The following is a 17,061-nucleotide window of genomic DNA, read 5'->3' as shown; positions in this document are numbered from 1 at the left end:
GCCTCCCGCCCCCCGCCCGCGGGAGGAGCCGTCCCCGAGCCGCGCGCATTCCCGCATCCGCTGCGGCCGCTTCCCGAGCCGGGTCTCCAGGTGCCGGCCCGAGCGGAGCCCGGGCCCGGCCTGCGGGGCGCTGGAAGAGCGGGAGGCGGTCGTTTCTCCCGAGAGAGCGGCGTTCCGCTCCGTGTGGGCGGCCGGAGCGGGCTGCTGTAAGCCGGGGAACAAAGGGGAGCGAAGGGGCCCGGCTCTGCTTGCAGGGGGCGTTGGCGGGGACTGCCCGCAGGGTGCAGGGAGCGCTCCCCCCGCGCCCTCCCGCCAGGCGCTGCTCACCTCGGGACTCCGAGGAACTTTTCCTGCCGCTCCCCGCAGTTACCTGAGGGGGGGGGGGGGATCTGCCGGCAGCTCTCCCTGGTTGTTCTGTGGTGGTGTGGCATTTGCAGTATTTAAAAAAAAAAAAAAAATGCTGGTCAAAAGGCAACGTTAAGTATCTGTTAGTGGGCTGCCTGACAACCATAAGAGCAAGGCATGTCACAAAAATGTAATTATCTCGAGATTCAGCATTACAGACCACGGGCACGCAGAGAAAATGCTGCACTTAGCGCACGGCCCTCTCTGTTTAGATACCAGAAAGGGCAGCTCCTGCGCTTCAGCAGCCCCGAGAGGAGCAGGGCAGCAGGCCGTCCTCATCAGGAAATCTATCTGGGATCAGAAAGGTGAAAATAGGGGAATCCGGGAATAGTATGGGGAGGGTTTCTTTGCTGGGCACAAATTAAGGCTGTTCATCTGCTGTAGCTGCATTTTTTCTTCAGTGTGCTTGGACTTTTGAAGCGTATCCTCAGCCCTGAGTGTCCTACACACAAAGCTGGTGTCTTCACAACCAGATTATCACGCTTTTTCTTTGTTTGATTACTCTCAGCCTCTGCTCTGTCCCCAGTCTGATTTTTCTTTGTCAGTGTTTTCTTTTAGTCAAATACTGATGGTGCTAACGGTACCTGGAGCCAGGAAAGCTGCTGAGCTGAGCGTAGCCCTGCACTCACACCCCAGTACGTTTTTGGGCCCAGCACAGTGGTGCATCATTGTGTCCTACTGCAGCACGTTCCCATCCCTCCTGCACGGCTGCAGGATGGAGCTGCTGGGAACTGGGAGCTGCTGCAGGAGTTTGCGGGGCTGCATGGCTGGGGAGCAGCCGGGAGCTGCTGGAACGTGTCGCTCTGTGAGTCCTCAGTGCTCCGGGATCACCCACGTGGTTGGCATGAGTGGCTCCAGGAGCTCATATCCCAGTAACTGCAAGAAAATGGGACAGGTAATACCACTGAGCCTCGTCCTCCTTCCTTAGAGAAAGGGATGCCTCCCATTGCTTTGACGGGCTCATGTGCTCCGTTTTCATGTTCCATCTCTTTGGGGAACTCTGGAGTTGGTGAGCTCTGTACCACCGGGGACACTGGAGAGCCCTAGGGCAAAGAGGAGCGCATGTTAACATTGTAGATCTTTGGGCTTTTGTCCAAAGTGGGGAAGCAGAGAGGTTCAAACAACGCCTGTCCTGGCTGTACAGGGCTCCCTCGGGTTCCGCTGTTTGCTCAGGTAACTCAGGGCTTTTCTCAGAGCATTCTTACTCATCCTTCCATCGCCCGTATCGCCTCTGTCGCGAGGAGGGGGGGCTGTTGGGAGGGCACGGGGCTCTGAGGGTATGGCAGGAGCGACTGCTTCCTTCTGGACGTTCACCTTCGGTACAGTGACACACTGAGTTTGGGGGAACGTCCAAGCGCACGCACATATCACGCAGTTGTTGAAATCTGTTTGTCAGTGTGAGAGCTTCACCTTCCATAAGAGCCACCCTGCGCTGAGCGGATTGTGCCCGGCGTGGCAGGAGGCTCAGTGAGAGCTGAGAAATACACAGGCGCCTGCACCGCGCACTGAAGATTGGGATTTTTTTGTTGGTGGGCGTAAGGCATGGAGGAGCCCAACAGGAGATTTTTAACCATTGGGAGTAACATAAAGGGAGACGCTTTTTGATTTAGTACCCCTCCAAATGAAATAACCTGTAGAATACGTTCCATTATGTCCTAGTGCAGTTCAGTGCGTTGGAGTTCACTGGACCTTGCTATACAGTAGGAGATGAGACAGAAATGAGCTGGCTCTGCTCAAGTTCCCCGGCTCATTTCCTAAGTCTTGAGTTGACCAAAAGCTGTGGTGGTGGGGAAGATGTAAATCACCCCACAGACAGCACTTAGTAACAGATACAATCTCACTTCTCATGGTCCCACTGCTTTACCACCATCTCTTCTACCATCAGTGGGGGGGGGATAAAGGAGCTTTATGGGGACGGTGTATCCCAGCCGTACCCACAGCGCAGAGCTCAGTGTGATGCTGTGCTGGTGAGCACCTGGCTGGGTGCCCTGGGACTCAGCAGGAGGAAACACTGGACCAAAATCCTCCTTACTGGGATAAGTGCCTCTTGTTCTGGGTCATATTTTGGTTACAAGGTATTTCTAGTTGTTCACAGTTAACTTCCTATCCATTTGAAAGAGAATAAAAAGGTTGGGTTTTTTTTTTTAGTGTGTGTGTGTGTGTGTTTTCAAGAAATAAAAACGATGCATTATTCCACGTGGGTGTGTGACTGAATGCAAACACGCACAACGTCAGGAATATGTATTTAATGCCAAGCAGCGCTGGCTGCCTGAAAGGTGACTTCAGGGAAAGATTGTTCTACGCTTCCTTTGCTGTAATCACCCACGAGAAGCAGTTTCTCAACAGTTTGTAGCATGGTGGGTGCCGTTTTGCTGTGGCTCGCTGGTAGCTTTGCAGGCATCTTCTCCATCCTGACGGTGGCAGAAATCTGAATTGTTGAAGATATTTTCCACTGTTCCCTAATGAGCCCCTCTTTCTTTGTTGCACTTTAATGAGCTCCAGGTTTTAGTTTCCTCCCCCTCCTTTCTCTCCTGGTGCTTCTAATTTCAGATAAATCTTTAAGATGCGAAGTAGCTCTGGATATGTAATGCGACCCTTAACCTCCATGCAGCTTTCTGATTATGACTTGCCATTAAAAGCTAGACCCATCTCTATTCCTGCAACTTGAAGATTTTCAGCTGAAATTACAACCATGGTTTTTTTTTTTTTCTTTTGTAACAGGAGCAACTTTTCTGTACGGGTTGTGTCACTTTCAGATGCGAAATAGGAACCAGCTGCCTTTTTCAAGCATCAAATAAGAGCCACCCCCCCTCCAGAAACGAGAGCAATTTTCAGGCTCCATAAAAACCGAAATGTATCTTTTAAAGTTTAATGGTTGCTCCATCTCAGCAGCTGTCATTAACACAGCCATTTTAATTGTTCCTTCTTCTTCATACCTTCTGTGAAGGTATTCCTCAGTGGAAGGGCAGGGTGTCTTTGATTTGTATTCGATACTTGGGTCGCTCCCTTATCATACAGACACATCATGTCATTTGTTGCCCCATTTGTAGGCATGGTATGACAACGGCCCTTCCCAACAGAATGGAAAGAGCAAAAATGATGAATATAAAGACATTTTTGAGTATTACGTTTAAACAATGCATTGTGCGTTGCAACACCCTTCATTGCTGTCACCACATCTTACTGAGCAGACCTGATGTTGGACTTGGGAAGCTGTGCTCAGCAGCCAAGGGACGTCTCCATCATTAACCTCCCACTGTCTCGTTTCTTCCCTTCTTTCACATTTCCGCTGTGCTTAAGAAGACGGAGCGTTATCTTTAAGAAGCATCTTTCCTTTTAAGGGCCTTTTTCTTTTATAAACCAGGCAGGGCAGAGCTGGATGGAGGCAGTGGGGAAAAGCTTCAGCTAAAGAAATTCCAGTGGCTAACCCGCGCTCCACAGTTTAGTGATAGGAGCAACCAAAGCACCGTGGCTGACTGGGAACGCGTTCAGCGCAGCAGAGGCGGTGCCGGGAGTGCAGGGAAGCTCCTGCCTGCTCCGAGCAATGCCGTGGCACGAGAAGTCACGGATCCCGGCGCCCTGCCTGCTCCTCCCGGCACACACACCTCATCTGAAGGGACGAGCTCGTAGCACTGGTCACGAGACAAGAGGAGGTTCAGGTGTAACGACGCCTGTTCCGCGCTGTCAGGTGCTTGGCTGCGACACCGGCAGCCAAAAGAAATCACACGCGTTACGGACAGCCGCTGGAAGGGTCGGCTCCGAGCCGCGGACCGCGGGGATCGGCAGCGTCCCCGGACCCAGAGGAGGCTGCAGCCCGGGCCCCTGCTCTGCCCGGGGATCTTCCTTCGAGCTCGTTCTCCCGGCCGAGAAAGCGCGCCGCTGGGAGCTCGCTGCAGGCCCCGCTCGTACCGGCGGCCTCGGGGGGCGGGGCGGGGCGGGGCGGGGGCAGGCCGGCTCCTCCCCGGCCGCGGCGGGACGGAAGATGGCGGCGGCGGGCGGGGGGGGCGCGGCGGTGTCGGTGTTGGCCCCCAGCGGGCGGCGGGTCACGGTGCGGGTGGGGCCCGGCACAGTGCTGCTCCAGGTGGGTCCGGGCCGGGGGCGGCGCGGGGCGGGGCGAGGTGGGATGGGCTGAGCCGGGGGCCGAGCTGAGAGCCAGGCCCTGACGTTTCCGTTCTCTCCGCAGATCCTCGAGGAGGTCTGCAGGAAGCAGGGCGGCAGTCCGGCTGAGTACGGCCTGAAGTGAGTCTCTCCGCGGGGTCGTCCGCGCTGCTTCAGCTCCGAGGCGGGCCGAGGCCCAGGCCCAGCTCCGGGCCCTGCGCTGCCCTCCCACGCCGGGGGCCTCCCCCTGCCCGCCCCCTGCTCGGCCCGCGGCCCGGCAAGGCCGTGCGGGAGCAGCTGCCCGGCTGCTGGGTGCTCGTGGAGCGGGCCGACGTGTCCTGGCGCTGTTTGCTGAGCTTGTGGCTGGTGTTAGTCGTTGCTGCTACGGCAGTATGGGTGTTGTGTGGTAATACACGAGGAAATCGTTCCCCATTAGCGCTGGGGACAGAGATCCGCACAGCACAGTTCTGATGATCCTACAGAAAGTTATTTTGCTCCAGTTAATCTCAGTGGATTGTCCAGTGTCAAAGTCCATTCGCTTTTGAGGCAGATACTGAGATTCTTCCATAAAAACGTGCCCCTGCTTCTCCCCCTCATACGCTTTCTGTAGTTCACTGCAGGACCCCTCTGTTGCCTGGCATTCTGACTGCGTGCCTTTACAGTGTGAAAACCAGGAGGTTGTCCATCTGTCTGGCTGCAAGACACCTTGTTATTTATTGTTGAATGCACAGCTTGTGAATGATTCAGTTGACATTTCTCTGACGTTTCTCTCATCAGAGCATACGTTGGGGATTTTCTCTGTGACTTCTACAAACTGTGGCTTTTGGTATGCTGTATCATCATGCTCTATGGCTTACAGCCTGCCCCTGGATAATTCTCTTGCTCCAGACCTGGATGTTAGGTCCCTAAAGTGGACTGACAGTGGTATGGGATGGTTCCCGGTGTCTTCATCTGCTGTATTTTTCTTTAGGTTTCAGAGAAGTGTGTTGGATCTCACTTTACAGTGGAGATTTGCCAGACTGCCCAACAATGCCAAGCTGGAGATGGTGCCAGTCTCTTGTAATAGAGCGGGGATTGGAAACACGGTACGTTCGTTACAGACGGTGACCTGATTTGTTTAATTTTCAGTCCTGCTGGATGTGATCCTGTCAGATCTAAGGAGCAGGAACATGTTTAGGCTTGGCCAGTGCTCTATGAAGGACCACCCAAAGAATAGTGGAGGTGTGATGGAAAATAGTTTGGTGGCTGGAAGTCACCATATGGTAGTGGAGGGTATGGGGGTTTGTCTTGGAGCGCTGACAGTTGTAAATATATACGACCTTACGGAAAGCTGATGACTTCACTCAACAGTTGAGTTAATTATCTTTTCTAGATTCGACTTCAATTACTGTGGTTTGCCTCTGCTAAAATCTGTTTCTTACAGAATTCACAGCGTATTCACACCGCTTTATCATTTTCTCTGATGTGCTATGTCTAGCAGTGGCCTAACGTCCCTATTTGTTATTACTGGCAAAGGGCTTATGGATGCTTTGTTCTGTAGGAATTATTGTAATCTTCAGGAGACTGAAATCTTCTTATGCGTGTCATTCTAACAGTTGGAGGCATAACTTAATGCATATATGTTACTGAGCATAAGCATTTTATGTGGTAAAATCTTAATTGAACAGCCTGGAAATGAAAATTTGTCTATCGCTTAAAGTAATCTCTTTTTTTACTGACTTGCTTAATAAGGAGCTTCTCAGGTTTTGTGAAAATCTTCTGGTCTCTTGATCTCTTAACGTCTACCTGCCAAATTGTGATAGTGCTATTTTGTTATAGGTCATTGCTTTGGCTGTCACATAAATAAACTCAGACGTACATTGAAATTTGAACGTTGTTTTATTAGAAGGCTTTGGAGTCTCCACTCTAGTTCGCCACGGGTGTGTTTTATAGCTTTGGGTATCACTAATGTTCCCATTTACCTTTAAAACTTCTGGGTGCTTTGTTCTGGTGCTGATGTTTCCTTGCTGACTCTGTGGTAGGACGAAGTTTCTGCTCAAAATGACATAATTTAAAAGACAGAACAAAACCAGAGTGCAACCTGGGAGCATCTGCTGCAATTTTCACTTAAAAAAAAAAAAAAAAAAAAGGCATGAAATAACTCTTCCAAATGAAAGTGGTTCTATCAGAATGGTACAGCAATGACCACCTGACCTTTGAATCTAGTTTGAGAGGCCTCATACTGAAGGAAAAAATGGTTTTATTTAAAGAAAATAGAGGTAGCATATCAGAAAGGTTGAGGAGGACTGTGTGATGTAGGAGGAAGGTTATGAGGTGGAATCACAGACTGTTTGAGGTTGGTCATTGTTGAAATACAACTAAATAACAATTTTAATTAGCTTTAACAAAATTATCTACAGAAAGAAGACTTCCTATGGAGTGCTTGTTGGTGTTTGGAGGAGCTGAGGAGGTAGAGCTAACATACTTGGGAAGGGTGCAGTCTGAACAGAGCTGCTGCCCCATAGACTAAGAACAGACGCTTCACTAGAAATAGTTTTATGGATAAGAAAATACTTTGTAAAAATAAATAAATGCAGCTGTCCAAAAGAATTCCCTGTCTCTGAGAACGAGTGTCAAATTCTGTAGGAAGTTTAAAACAACTGGATAGTTCTGGGACTTGAACTGATGCTGCACTGTGGCCTAACGTGGTGGCAGTCGAAATGTGGACTCAGTCACAAAGGTTGGTTGAAGTAATGTTGGGATGAATCTGATTCTGTGGCATTTTTATTGACTTAAATTCCCTCTGTGATGGCAGGTCATCTATGGGCACTGTCAGCGCGGTTCTGGTGATAATGTTATTGTCTTTTTTCCTTATCTGTTTGTAAACTTAGAGAGACCAATGCCAATTATCGTCAATTATTTTATATGGAGACTGGGATTTTTGGGAAGACTTTTCCAACTGACTGACTGTGACTTTCGTGACATGCTTAGCTTTGAACTGTTGCCCAAGAGACTGATGCAACTGGCAGTCTGAGTTTCAGGGCCAGATTCTGGTAGAACAGTGATGTCAGCTGTCATCACTCTGCTGGAGCTGAGGGTAATCTCAGGCTTGTCTTCAGCACGGAAGAAAGCAGGAGGTCATGCTAACGGTGTGGGGAAACTGCTTCCTTCTGTTAGCTGGTTGTTGATGATGCCACCATTTCCTTTCTGTAGAAAAATTCCAGTCTCCAGCAGATCACAGTCTGCAGTCCTCCAAGGGCTGGCGGGAGCTGCGGCAGATGACAAACACACTCCTCCAAAGAAATTGCTGTAGTATATGGCATCTTGTTGGTTCATCTCTCAGGGAAGGAGGGAGGAAGCTCTGAGGTTGCTGGTAGGGATGAAGGAAGCCGCAGATTGGAGGAAAGCTGTTGTTGCTGTCCTAGGCTTGTTTCCCTCCCAGGCTTTTGAATAAGGCTGCTTTTTGTGGACTTCATCCAACACAGCCAACTAGAAGCGCTGGGTACCACCTCATAGGGATTTTGTTTGAACTTTTATTTAGGCAGGTCAGATAATGGGCGGAATGGAGAGGCAGACATTGTGAGAAAGAAGGCTGAATGTTTTCTGAATGGTAGAGTTTACAACTGATGTGTAATTGTTTGGCTGCTGCACCTTTTCCTTGGGGCTGTTCCTCAGTTTATTCATTTTGGAAGTGCCCTTGTTTATTTTCGAGTAGAAATTTTCTATAGAGTACAAAGGATGCTTCATGAGCTAATAAATGTAGGTGTTCACATGCCAGGTTGGAAAATGCCTGATCCTTTTTCTTCTTTTCTTCCTTCTAATGCCACCTGCAGGTATTTAAGAACTCGATAATTGCATACACGGAATTATTTTTGAGGTTTTTGATCAACGTGCTCTGAAATTGCATGTTAAAATTTGGTGGTTAGGGAGTCTTTGTGAGTTGCAAGTCGCATAGATTGTCTTTTTGGACTTGCTAATAGTTGGTTTGGTCTCCAGTGACTTAAGAAAGATGGTTTTGAACCATCCTTGTTGTTCTCTGTGTGGATGTGCAAGTTATGTTGTTTGTTTGGCCTCGGGAAGGTTTTTTGCACATCAGTGCAAAGTCAACAGAGCTTTGTGTTGTGTGGGTATCACAACGTGTGGAGCTGCGTCACTTCTGTCTGGGCTATTGGAACTCCTTTAATAGGGCTATGAAGTTTCAGCTCGTGCAAAACAGAGCTTTTTGGCTGCTCGTGATGGCACATCATTTGGGACTCCAGCATCCTTTCTCTGGCTGTGCATCTGTTCAGGCTGATGCGGCATTTCAGTACGAATCCCCTAACACGTGGCATCTGTTACCTGAGAACTGATGTTTTTTCCACCACCTTTGAGTGCACTGTTAGAACAGTGTATGAGCTGAGCAGCGCTGACAGAGGGAGTGAATGTTTGGAGGAGCAGATCTGGGGCTGTGGGATGGATTCCTAGAGGAGACATCATCATCCCAGCATTCACTTCATCTTAAACTCACGTCTTTCTCCTGCTTCTTGCTTTGCTGTGCTGGAAAATGGGTAACCAGCAGAACATTGGGAGGAAAAGATAAACTAGTCAGTGCTGCTGTTTGGCAAGCTCTTCCCTTCCCTTTCCTTCCTAAGTTTACTAAATGTGCTTGTGACAGTCATTGTCTCGTTTTCAAATTCCACCCAAGGCTAAGACTGAGTTTGCCTCTTGCACTGAAGCTGTTCTTTATAGAGCTCCCTTGTAACATGGACCCCGTCAGCTGCTTTCAGTGCTGTTGAACACTTCTTCTGTAAAAGACTCCTCTTTTGTTTTCTCTTCTCACTTGTTCCTGCTCAGCTCTCAGCAATTGCTTGCTCAAAAGGTCCTCCATATTCCTTTTTAATTCCTCCAGGCTTTGGCCTGGGCTCCTTCTCTGTCCTCTCTGCCTGCATCTTCCAGCTCTAGCTGGCACATGTGCTTCCTTCAAAGTCATTTCTTTTTGACTCTGCATTGATGTGCAGCCGTGGTAGCGAGGGGCAACTGCAGTGAACTCATAGCTGTGCAAACATTGCAATATTTGGAAGACAGTGTGACTTCTCTTTTTTCCTTCCTCTGAATCAAGAGATTTTTCTTATTAATAAGGGCTCTGTTTTTTTTTTCTTATTTATACTGTCACTTCAGGGTTATTGGAAAGCCAGGAATATTTCTTTGTGTTGGAACATTTCATAATCAAATAGATGTCCTCTAGAATTCGTGACAATATTTAATGGAGAAGCAAAGTCTGGAGTCTAGAGAAGTCCTTGGAGAGTGATACTGGTCAGGCTGGTGGTTGTTTGATTACAAATCAGATCTGTTGTCCTGCTGTTTCTGTAGACAGAGATAGTAATGATAGCTAGTATCGTGCCGTGCATTCTTACTGCGTGAGAATACATTACAGGTTGTGCAGCTGAGAGGAGCAGGGCAGATGCATGTCAGATTATTTACATGGTAATTGTCTATCAGCACTAAATGTGCATTGGGAGCTTGGACTCTGAAAGCAAAGCTGTTAATTGCATTCAGCATGTCTTTCTGAACTGAAGCCCTACGGTCATGTTAAATTTTCAGTGATGTGAGAGGAGACTGCAGTGCTAATAAATCACCTGCTGGAGAATTAATATTATAATATTTGTGGCAGAATAATTTGTTATAAATATTAACTTCTAAGATATTTTTATCAACATTTTTATCTAGTGTTATCGCTTGCAGCAAGTGCCTAGAAGGAAGTTGCATTTTTTTGGATAGCAGGTTCTAGAGATCGTTGACGTACCAAAGAAAGTTGTGAAGAAAAAGGTTTTCATTCAATATTTATAACTCAGCATGTTTTTCCTGCAGGTTCGGATTGCACTGCAGTTAGATGATGGCTCCCGTTTGCAAGATACCTTTCTCTGTCAGCAGACTTTGTGGGAGCTTCTGAACCATTTTGCAAAGACCAGGTGAGCAATGCAGTGAAAAAAATACTTGTTTGAACAGATCTGTGTGACGGTGTATAGCTGTAGTTGTAGAGTTTTCTGCTTTAACCCCAAATAGGCAGCTACTTGCTCTCTTCCCTTTGGTCTCTGGTGGGATCACAGAATCAGAATTGTAGGGGTTGGAAGGGACCTTTAGAGATCATCGAGTCCAACCCCCCTGCAAAGCAGGCTCCCTACAGCAGGCTGCACAGCTTGGCGTCCAGGTGGGTCTTGAATATCTCCAGAGAAGGAGAATCCCCAACCCCCATGGGCAGCCTGTTCCAGTGCTCCGTCACCCTCACCGTGAAGAATTTCCTTTGCACACTGGTGCAGAACTTCCTATGCTCAAGTTTATGGCCATTTCCCCTTGTCCTGTCCCCACAGACCGCTGAAAAGAGGTTGGCCATGTCTCTTCAACTCCCACACTTAAGATATTTATAAACGTTAATAAGATCCCCTCTGAGTCTTCCTTTCTCAAGGCTGAAAAGACCCAGTTTGCTCAGCCTTTCCTCATAGGGGAGATGATCCAGGCCCTTCATCATCTTTGTGGCCCTCCACTGGCCTCTCTCCAGGAGAGAACGTTCCATGGATGGAGGAAGAGAATTGGAAGGGTGGAGGTTAGAAAGTTTGTGATTTGAGATAAATGCAGTTAAATAAGTTAAAAAACAACAAACTCTTGCTTGCTCTGGTAGAAGGGGTTCTTAAGCAGGTTGCTGCTGCTTTGGGGACTTGCTGTCAATCAGATCTTCAAGGAAATCTGGAGCTCTCAGCAGGCAACACGGTATCTTTGGAAGACTGATTAAATCCTATTTAAATGGAAGGAAATCTGGTCTTGCTTTTATTAAATATATACATGGGTTAGAAATCTTACTATTTGAGTCTAGTTTTCATTCAGTGCCTTCTTTTGTCTTTAGTTTTGACTTAAAGATGCTGTATTGTTTCAAGATGTCAAGCTAATAAACTTTTCTTTATAGACAGTTCTTTTTTTGTGGCTTGGAAGATGTGACAGCCATTCTATTCCAAATAGAATTTCCAAATCTATTTTTTTTTCTATTGTAGTTGGATTCACCTTTCTCTCGATAATGTGTCTCTTCAGAATCTTATTTCTGTCTTGTTCTTTCTCTTGCATTCCTTGCCTTCTGCCAGTTGCTCTTGGCTGTTTCTTATGTGACTGGAGAACTTCTTGCTTCTGTTGCCTATTCGTTTCTCGCTCCTCTGAACAGATGCTGTGCTACAGTGTTGTGCAACTGGGAACTATTTTTTATTAATTTCTCAAAACACTTAAACATTGATCAATCTAAAGAGACGGTGGCCTTCTGTCTGGAATGTTCTTACGTGTCCGAGGCTGTAGTGCTAGGAAAGCTACAGAGTGAGCTGTCACTGGGAAAGGAAGGGATGATGAAGTAGTATTCAGTTAAGCTCAGCCTTTCAGCATAGCCTTAGAGGATGCGAAGTGATGTCATGCGTGGTGAGTGGAAGCAGTTGCCCATTTGTGGGCACGTGTTAGCATTAGACTGACATGTAGCAGGAGAAACTACTTCATCTGAAGTTTTAAATTGCTTATTCTGAACTGTGCTTGAAAGAGCTGAAGAAGCAGAGTTCTGGTGGAGCTGAATTGGCCGATGTTGCCTCTGTCTGTCAGGGTAGCACAGTCGGGTTGTGTGACTTGAGTCGCTCTGGAGCTGTCTCCAGGGTAAAAGAGCAAATTCTTTGAACCTCCCAGTCATGTGCTGTTGGTTTTCTGTCAGCTTAGCTCCCCCACTGCTCCACGGAAAAATCAAATGAGTACCTAGCCTTGGTCCAAGGGAGGGAGGTGGGATCATGGCATGTGTCAAAAACATCACTGTAGTAGTAGTGGATTGAGCAGTTAGTGCTTGTTTCTTGCACTCCCATCTAACTCTCCTCATAGTACTTACGCAGCTTTGTGGGGAATTGGCTTAGGTAGCTGATTCAGCAGAATAATGCTAATTTTCCTTAGGTCAGTTTCCTAATCCAGTTAAGAGCTGTCTCACAGACGGTTACAACAAGATTTGTAACATGTCAGAAATAAAGATTCGAAGGGAGAAGCAGATGGGTAGGAATGGTTTATGTCAGTTTTTCTACTCAGCGTTTTGTATCACCAAACAATAGTTTGAGGAAATGCATGAGATAGTCTAAAGTGGTACAAGTGAGTCATACTCATTCTTCTCTTCTCATTTCCATTTCACTGGAACAGGTTGCCCAAGGAGGTTGTGGATGCCCCATCCCTGGAGGCATTCAAGGCCAGGCTGGATGTGGCTCTGGGCAGCCTGGTCTAGTGGTTGGCAACCCTGCACTCAGCAGGGGGGTTGAAACTTGATGATCTTTGAGGTCCTTTTCAACCCAGGCCATTCTATGATTCTATGATGATTCTGTGATTAATGGTCAGGTCTACTGTCTGGCATTTACTCTTAAGTCAGAAGGGACAGTCTTCATGTAAATGCTAGACAGAAAAGAATTATTTTTATTTTCTGGTTGAGGAAAGAGAGAGGCAAGAAGGGAGTGGAGAAACAAAGGCCAGGTATAATTTTTCTGGGTGTTTTAAGGCCTCTCTTGAACCTACTACATCCTTGGTGCCCTGTGGGAGGAGAAGAGTGCCTGCTGCAGTTCAGGAGCTGCCAGACTGGCGGAGCTTTTATTTGCTGCAGGTTGTTGTGACACTAATAGTTAATATGCACAGTGCTTTTTTTGAGGTTATAGCTGCCACTGCGCTCTAAGTGTTATTAACTTCAGTTCATAAGATGCAGCTGTTCCCTTCTGCCCTCTGGAAGCTGAGCTCAGATGCTTGGATGGACTTTGTAGACTTCAGATTAAACTCAAAAAGCAGCAGAGGTGGTGTATGTGACTTGCACAACAAGCTGGATCTATAGCCACGCATTCAGATTTCGTGGGCTGTGCTGTTTTCCAGTATGCACTGACGCAGTTGACTAACTAGTCAACTAATTTGTGACTTCTGCTGAACCCTCCCTTTGAGTTTCCAAGTGGAGACGTTTTCCTGGAATGCTCAGCCGCTGTAAGTGCGTGAGGGGAAGTATTCTAAATCCACTGGAATTTCCCCCGGGTCTCCAGCGTCCATCTTGGCTAATTGGGTCTGAAGAAGGTCTGGAAGCTATTGTCAGGCTGCTCCTCCTCTCAGCATGCGGCAGGCCTTGCACAAGATGTTTACAGGCCCTGTCAGATCACTACATGAAGGAATCTAATCTGCTTGCCGTTCCCCTTCTGAAGAACAGCACATCAAAGAAATGACAATGTGTTTGATGTATGTGCTTGCCTCAGTGAATGAATGTAATGGATTAACAGCAGCTGGAGGAGGAGCCTGCTGGCTTACAGGAGTTATACAAAAAGAAGTCTCCCGGGGATCTTTGCTTGGAGTCTGTTCTTCAGAGACTGGTTGAGGGCACGAGTGGTGGATGCCATTTTAGCATCAGGCCTGAGAGAACTGTTGCTTTTCAGTCCTCTTGCCCCTCTGGCAGCTTCAGTAGCTCTGTAGATTGTTTTATGTGGAAGTGATTGCAGTCTGGATGCTTGAAGGCCATTCTAACAATGACTAACAATGACATTCAGTTCAGATCCTTTTTCACACATTTTTAGAAGGCTGTTCAATCAAAGGGTTCCTTGGACTGAAGTGGAAAAGAGATTTTGGAAAGGTGAATGGAACTAGGTTGTGTAAGTCACATTGGTTTGCTCTCTTCTTGGTCTGTTTAGTGAAGATGAGTGTTCCATTGCATCCTAGCTTCTCTCCTCCTAAATGGGGATCATCTGCATTTTCTGATAGATGACTGAGGTTTATGTTTTTATTCCTCTGAGCTGCTTTTGTCTGCCATTTTCTGTGGTTCCAGAGAGAAACTGTAACCTATAAAAAGTCTGCTCTGTTTCCTCCATATCTCAGCAGCCCTTTATTTTTGTTATGCATTTTGATGAAGGATTTCTGTAGGGATACAGGTGGTCCTGGTTGGAAGCAAAAGTGTTGAAAGCAAAGTAACGATTACTGTCTGTTCTGGGTCGCCTGCAAAAGTCTGAGCATGCATAGCCTGTTAGGTTGTGCTCAAGGTATTCTCTTAGGTGCTATTTTGTTCCAGATTCCCAATCAGGAGACAAGTTGTGGGATTTGGTTTGTTTGTTTTTCGCCTTTCATCATCAAGGTTTGCGTTCTGTACCAGAGTGTAAGCAGAGGCCACCCCTTATTGCAGACTTGCTTCTCCTCACCAGGGGATTGGGAACAGGCAAAGTGACAGCTGCAGAATGCCTCTTGAGACCAGCATAACTCTGAGGTTTCTGACAGCTTGAGCGTGTCCTGGATGCTGATGCTTTGCTGCCATTGCTTTGAATACGCTAGCAGCTGCAGGATTTATAAACAGATCTGCAAGTAGGGTCTTCCTGATGTATGGGAGAATGCCTGCAGTAATGGAACCAGCTTTCCTTCCATCACTGCTGGTGACTGCAGTGACTCCAGTGTCTGAGTAACAGCAGGAAAGGGGTCATGTAGGAATAGTCACACTGGAACAGATAGCTGTTCGTCTGCTACAGATTGTTTCCTGCAGAGCATTGTATATGGCTTTTTGTCCTTGGCAGAGTATAAGTGATTGCGGAACTGCACGTGGCTGCAACCTATTTTAGGTTGTTTTGGTGGTGGTTTTATTTATTTATTTATTTATTTTGTTCTCTTTGAACTAGAAACTTAATTGTTTTTCATAAGCTGAAGCTTGGCTGTAATTAGGATGCTGTGGGCGTATCTGTCACCTACTTCCTGCATGATGGCATTTGGTACATTGGGTGGGAGAAGCGTGTTTTTTTCCCCTCCCTCCCCCCTCAAAAAAGAAGTAGTAGCTCGGTACTGTCAACCCATTCTGATCTGTTGCAGCTGATCTGATAGCAGTTCTCAGCCCCTCACTTCCCTGGATTGAACTCGTCCCTCAGGGCTGGTTTTACGTGTTGCTGTGTATGGATTTGTTGAGTCTGGCAAGTGGAGCTTGTCAGTTTGGTTGCGACTCGCCTCATCCTGTATCACCGGGCTGCTGCGTGCTTTCTTTAGAAAGGTTTAAGTTTAAACCTTCAGATCAAGGCTGGAGATAGGCCGCTACAATTAAAGCAAACAAAAATCCGAATTCTGGTCAGTGCGTAACTGCTTTGCTCCCCCACATCCTCCATCTGGAGCTCTTTGATGTGCTCTTACTCTTGAGGATTACTCAAGGATGGAGTGCTGTAGGTTCCCAGATGGCGCTCCCAATTCTGAGTGACTCCTTGTTGCTGCTACTCCGCTCACATTTCACTGAAGCTACGTTTTGAGTCTTAAATGTAAATGTCCTTGATAAACTTTCCCACAGTTTAATGGCTGTTTCCCCCTTGTTTTTTCTGCTCTGGGGACTGGCTGACTCCTCCCCTGCTCAGTTTGTTTTGTCACTTTGTACCAGAGTAAATAAATTCATATTTGGCAAAACATTGATTGCATATGTATTCTTCTAAGCTGCTAAACTGTGATGTATTTTGGGACACAACAGAGAGACTGCGTAAGACATTGACAGAGTTATTGGTGTTATGTTCCTCCAGTTGAGCATCATGATGACACCTAAAGTTATTGGAATCACTGTGCAACAGTGTGTTGCATTTGAGTACAGAGACTCATCTCCTACCGTGCACAGATTGAATGCTCCTCGGAGGAGCTGAGAGCTGCTTCTGAGTAGGACACGTGGGAACATAAAGCCAAAAAGTAACGGTGTGAAATGGTTCTTCTCTACAGTGCAAGGGAGGAGTCCAAGCAGTCACTCAGCCAAACTGACCATGCAGTGCACATCAAAGTGGCAGAGCGCACCCTCCTAACTGTAGGCTGGGCCAAATCAGCTGCAGTGCTAGAGGTTAGCATCTGCAATGATTCTTCCTTAGCTTGAATGCTGATCATTGGAACCAAACTTCATTCCCAGAGTTAAGCACAAAGACTCTTAGTAGCTGTCTGTCCAAAATTCTGGTCAATGCCTTATTAATGTTTACAATGGAAGCTTCTCCAGTCATGAAAGGCACAGAAAGTATGTGACAATTATCTCAGTAGAATTTAGACAGGCTTTTTTTTTTTTTTAATTAATTAACTTTACATTGGTACAGAATAACTGATCTCTGGTAGGATTCTGAGGGATCTCCTGAGTATATACCTTCATATTTTGGCAGAGCAGGAGTGCACACAGCTCTGTGTGTGGTGGGCCCTGCTGAGTGCATGAATAATCTTGGATGGGTGAGAGCTGAGACTTGCTGTAGTGGACAGCAATTGTCTTTTTCTTTTCCATCTCCTACGTTTGATCAAGTGAATATGTAATAAAGCTTCTCTTCTACTTGGTTTTCTCAGAATTGCTTATCTTGAGAAAAATGGGAAGAGTAGCATCTTTTTCAGAGTAGCATGTTGGGGCTGTCTTCTTCACAGCCTTGAGCTATTTCTTCCTCTCCTGTATGCCGTGAATCATTCACTGAGGTCTTCCTCTGCAGGTAGCCAGTTATTGCCTTGCATTGTTGCCTCACTGGAGCACTTACCTGTGGGTTTATCTTCACTTTTTTTCTCCTACTACAGCAACCTTTTCTTTGGTATTGTTTTGTCCCCAGTCTCCATAATCTA

The 17,061-nt window shown here is 46.9% G+C and overlaps 1 protein-coding gene across 3 annotated transcripts in view; it reads left to right on the top strand.

The window, feature by feature from the left end:
- ASPSCR1 (ASPSCR1, UBX domain containing tether for SLC2A4) overlaps positions 3,136–17,061 on the top strand; it is a 39,343-nt gene continuing 25,417 nt past the window's right edge. The window contains exons 1-4 of one of the 3 annotated variants that reach the window (XM_021414811.1): positions 3,136–4,093; positions 4,589–4,644; positions 5,474–5,588; positions 10,330–10,430. In XM_021414811.1, the coding sequence (XP_021270486.1) occupies positions 3,950–4,093; positions 4,589–4,644; positions 5,474–5,588; positions 10,330–10,430 (416 nt within the window). In that variant the 5' untranslated portion in view covers positions 3,136–3,949. The other 2 variants (XR_002443846.1, XM_021414812.1) reach the window with 2 other exon arrangements.

The sequence above is a fragment of the Numida meleagris genome, chromosome 17 (assembly GCF_002078875.1).
Source record: "Numida meleagris isolate 19003 breed g44 Domestic line chromosome 17, NumMel1.0, whole genome shotgun sequence".
Taxonomy (NCBI): Eukaryota; Metazoa; Chordata; class Aves; order Galliformes; family Numididae; genus Numida; species Numida meleagris.
This window is presented reverse-complemented; position numbering and strand designations above follow the sequence as displayed.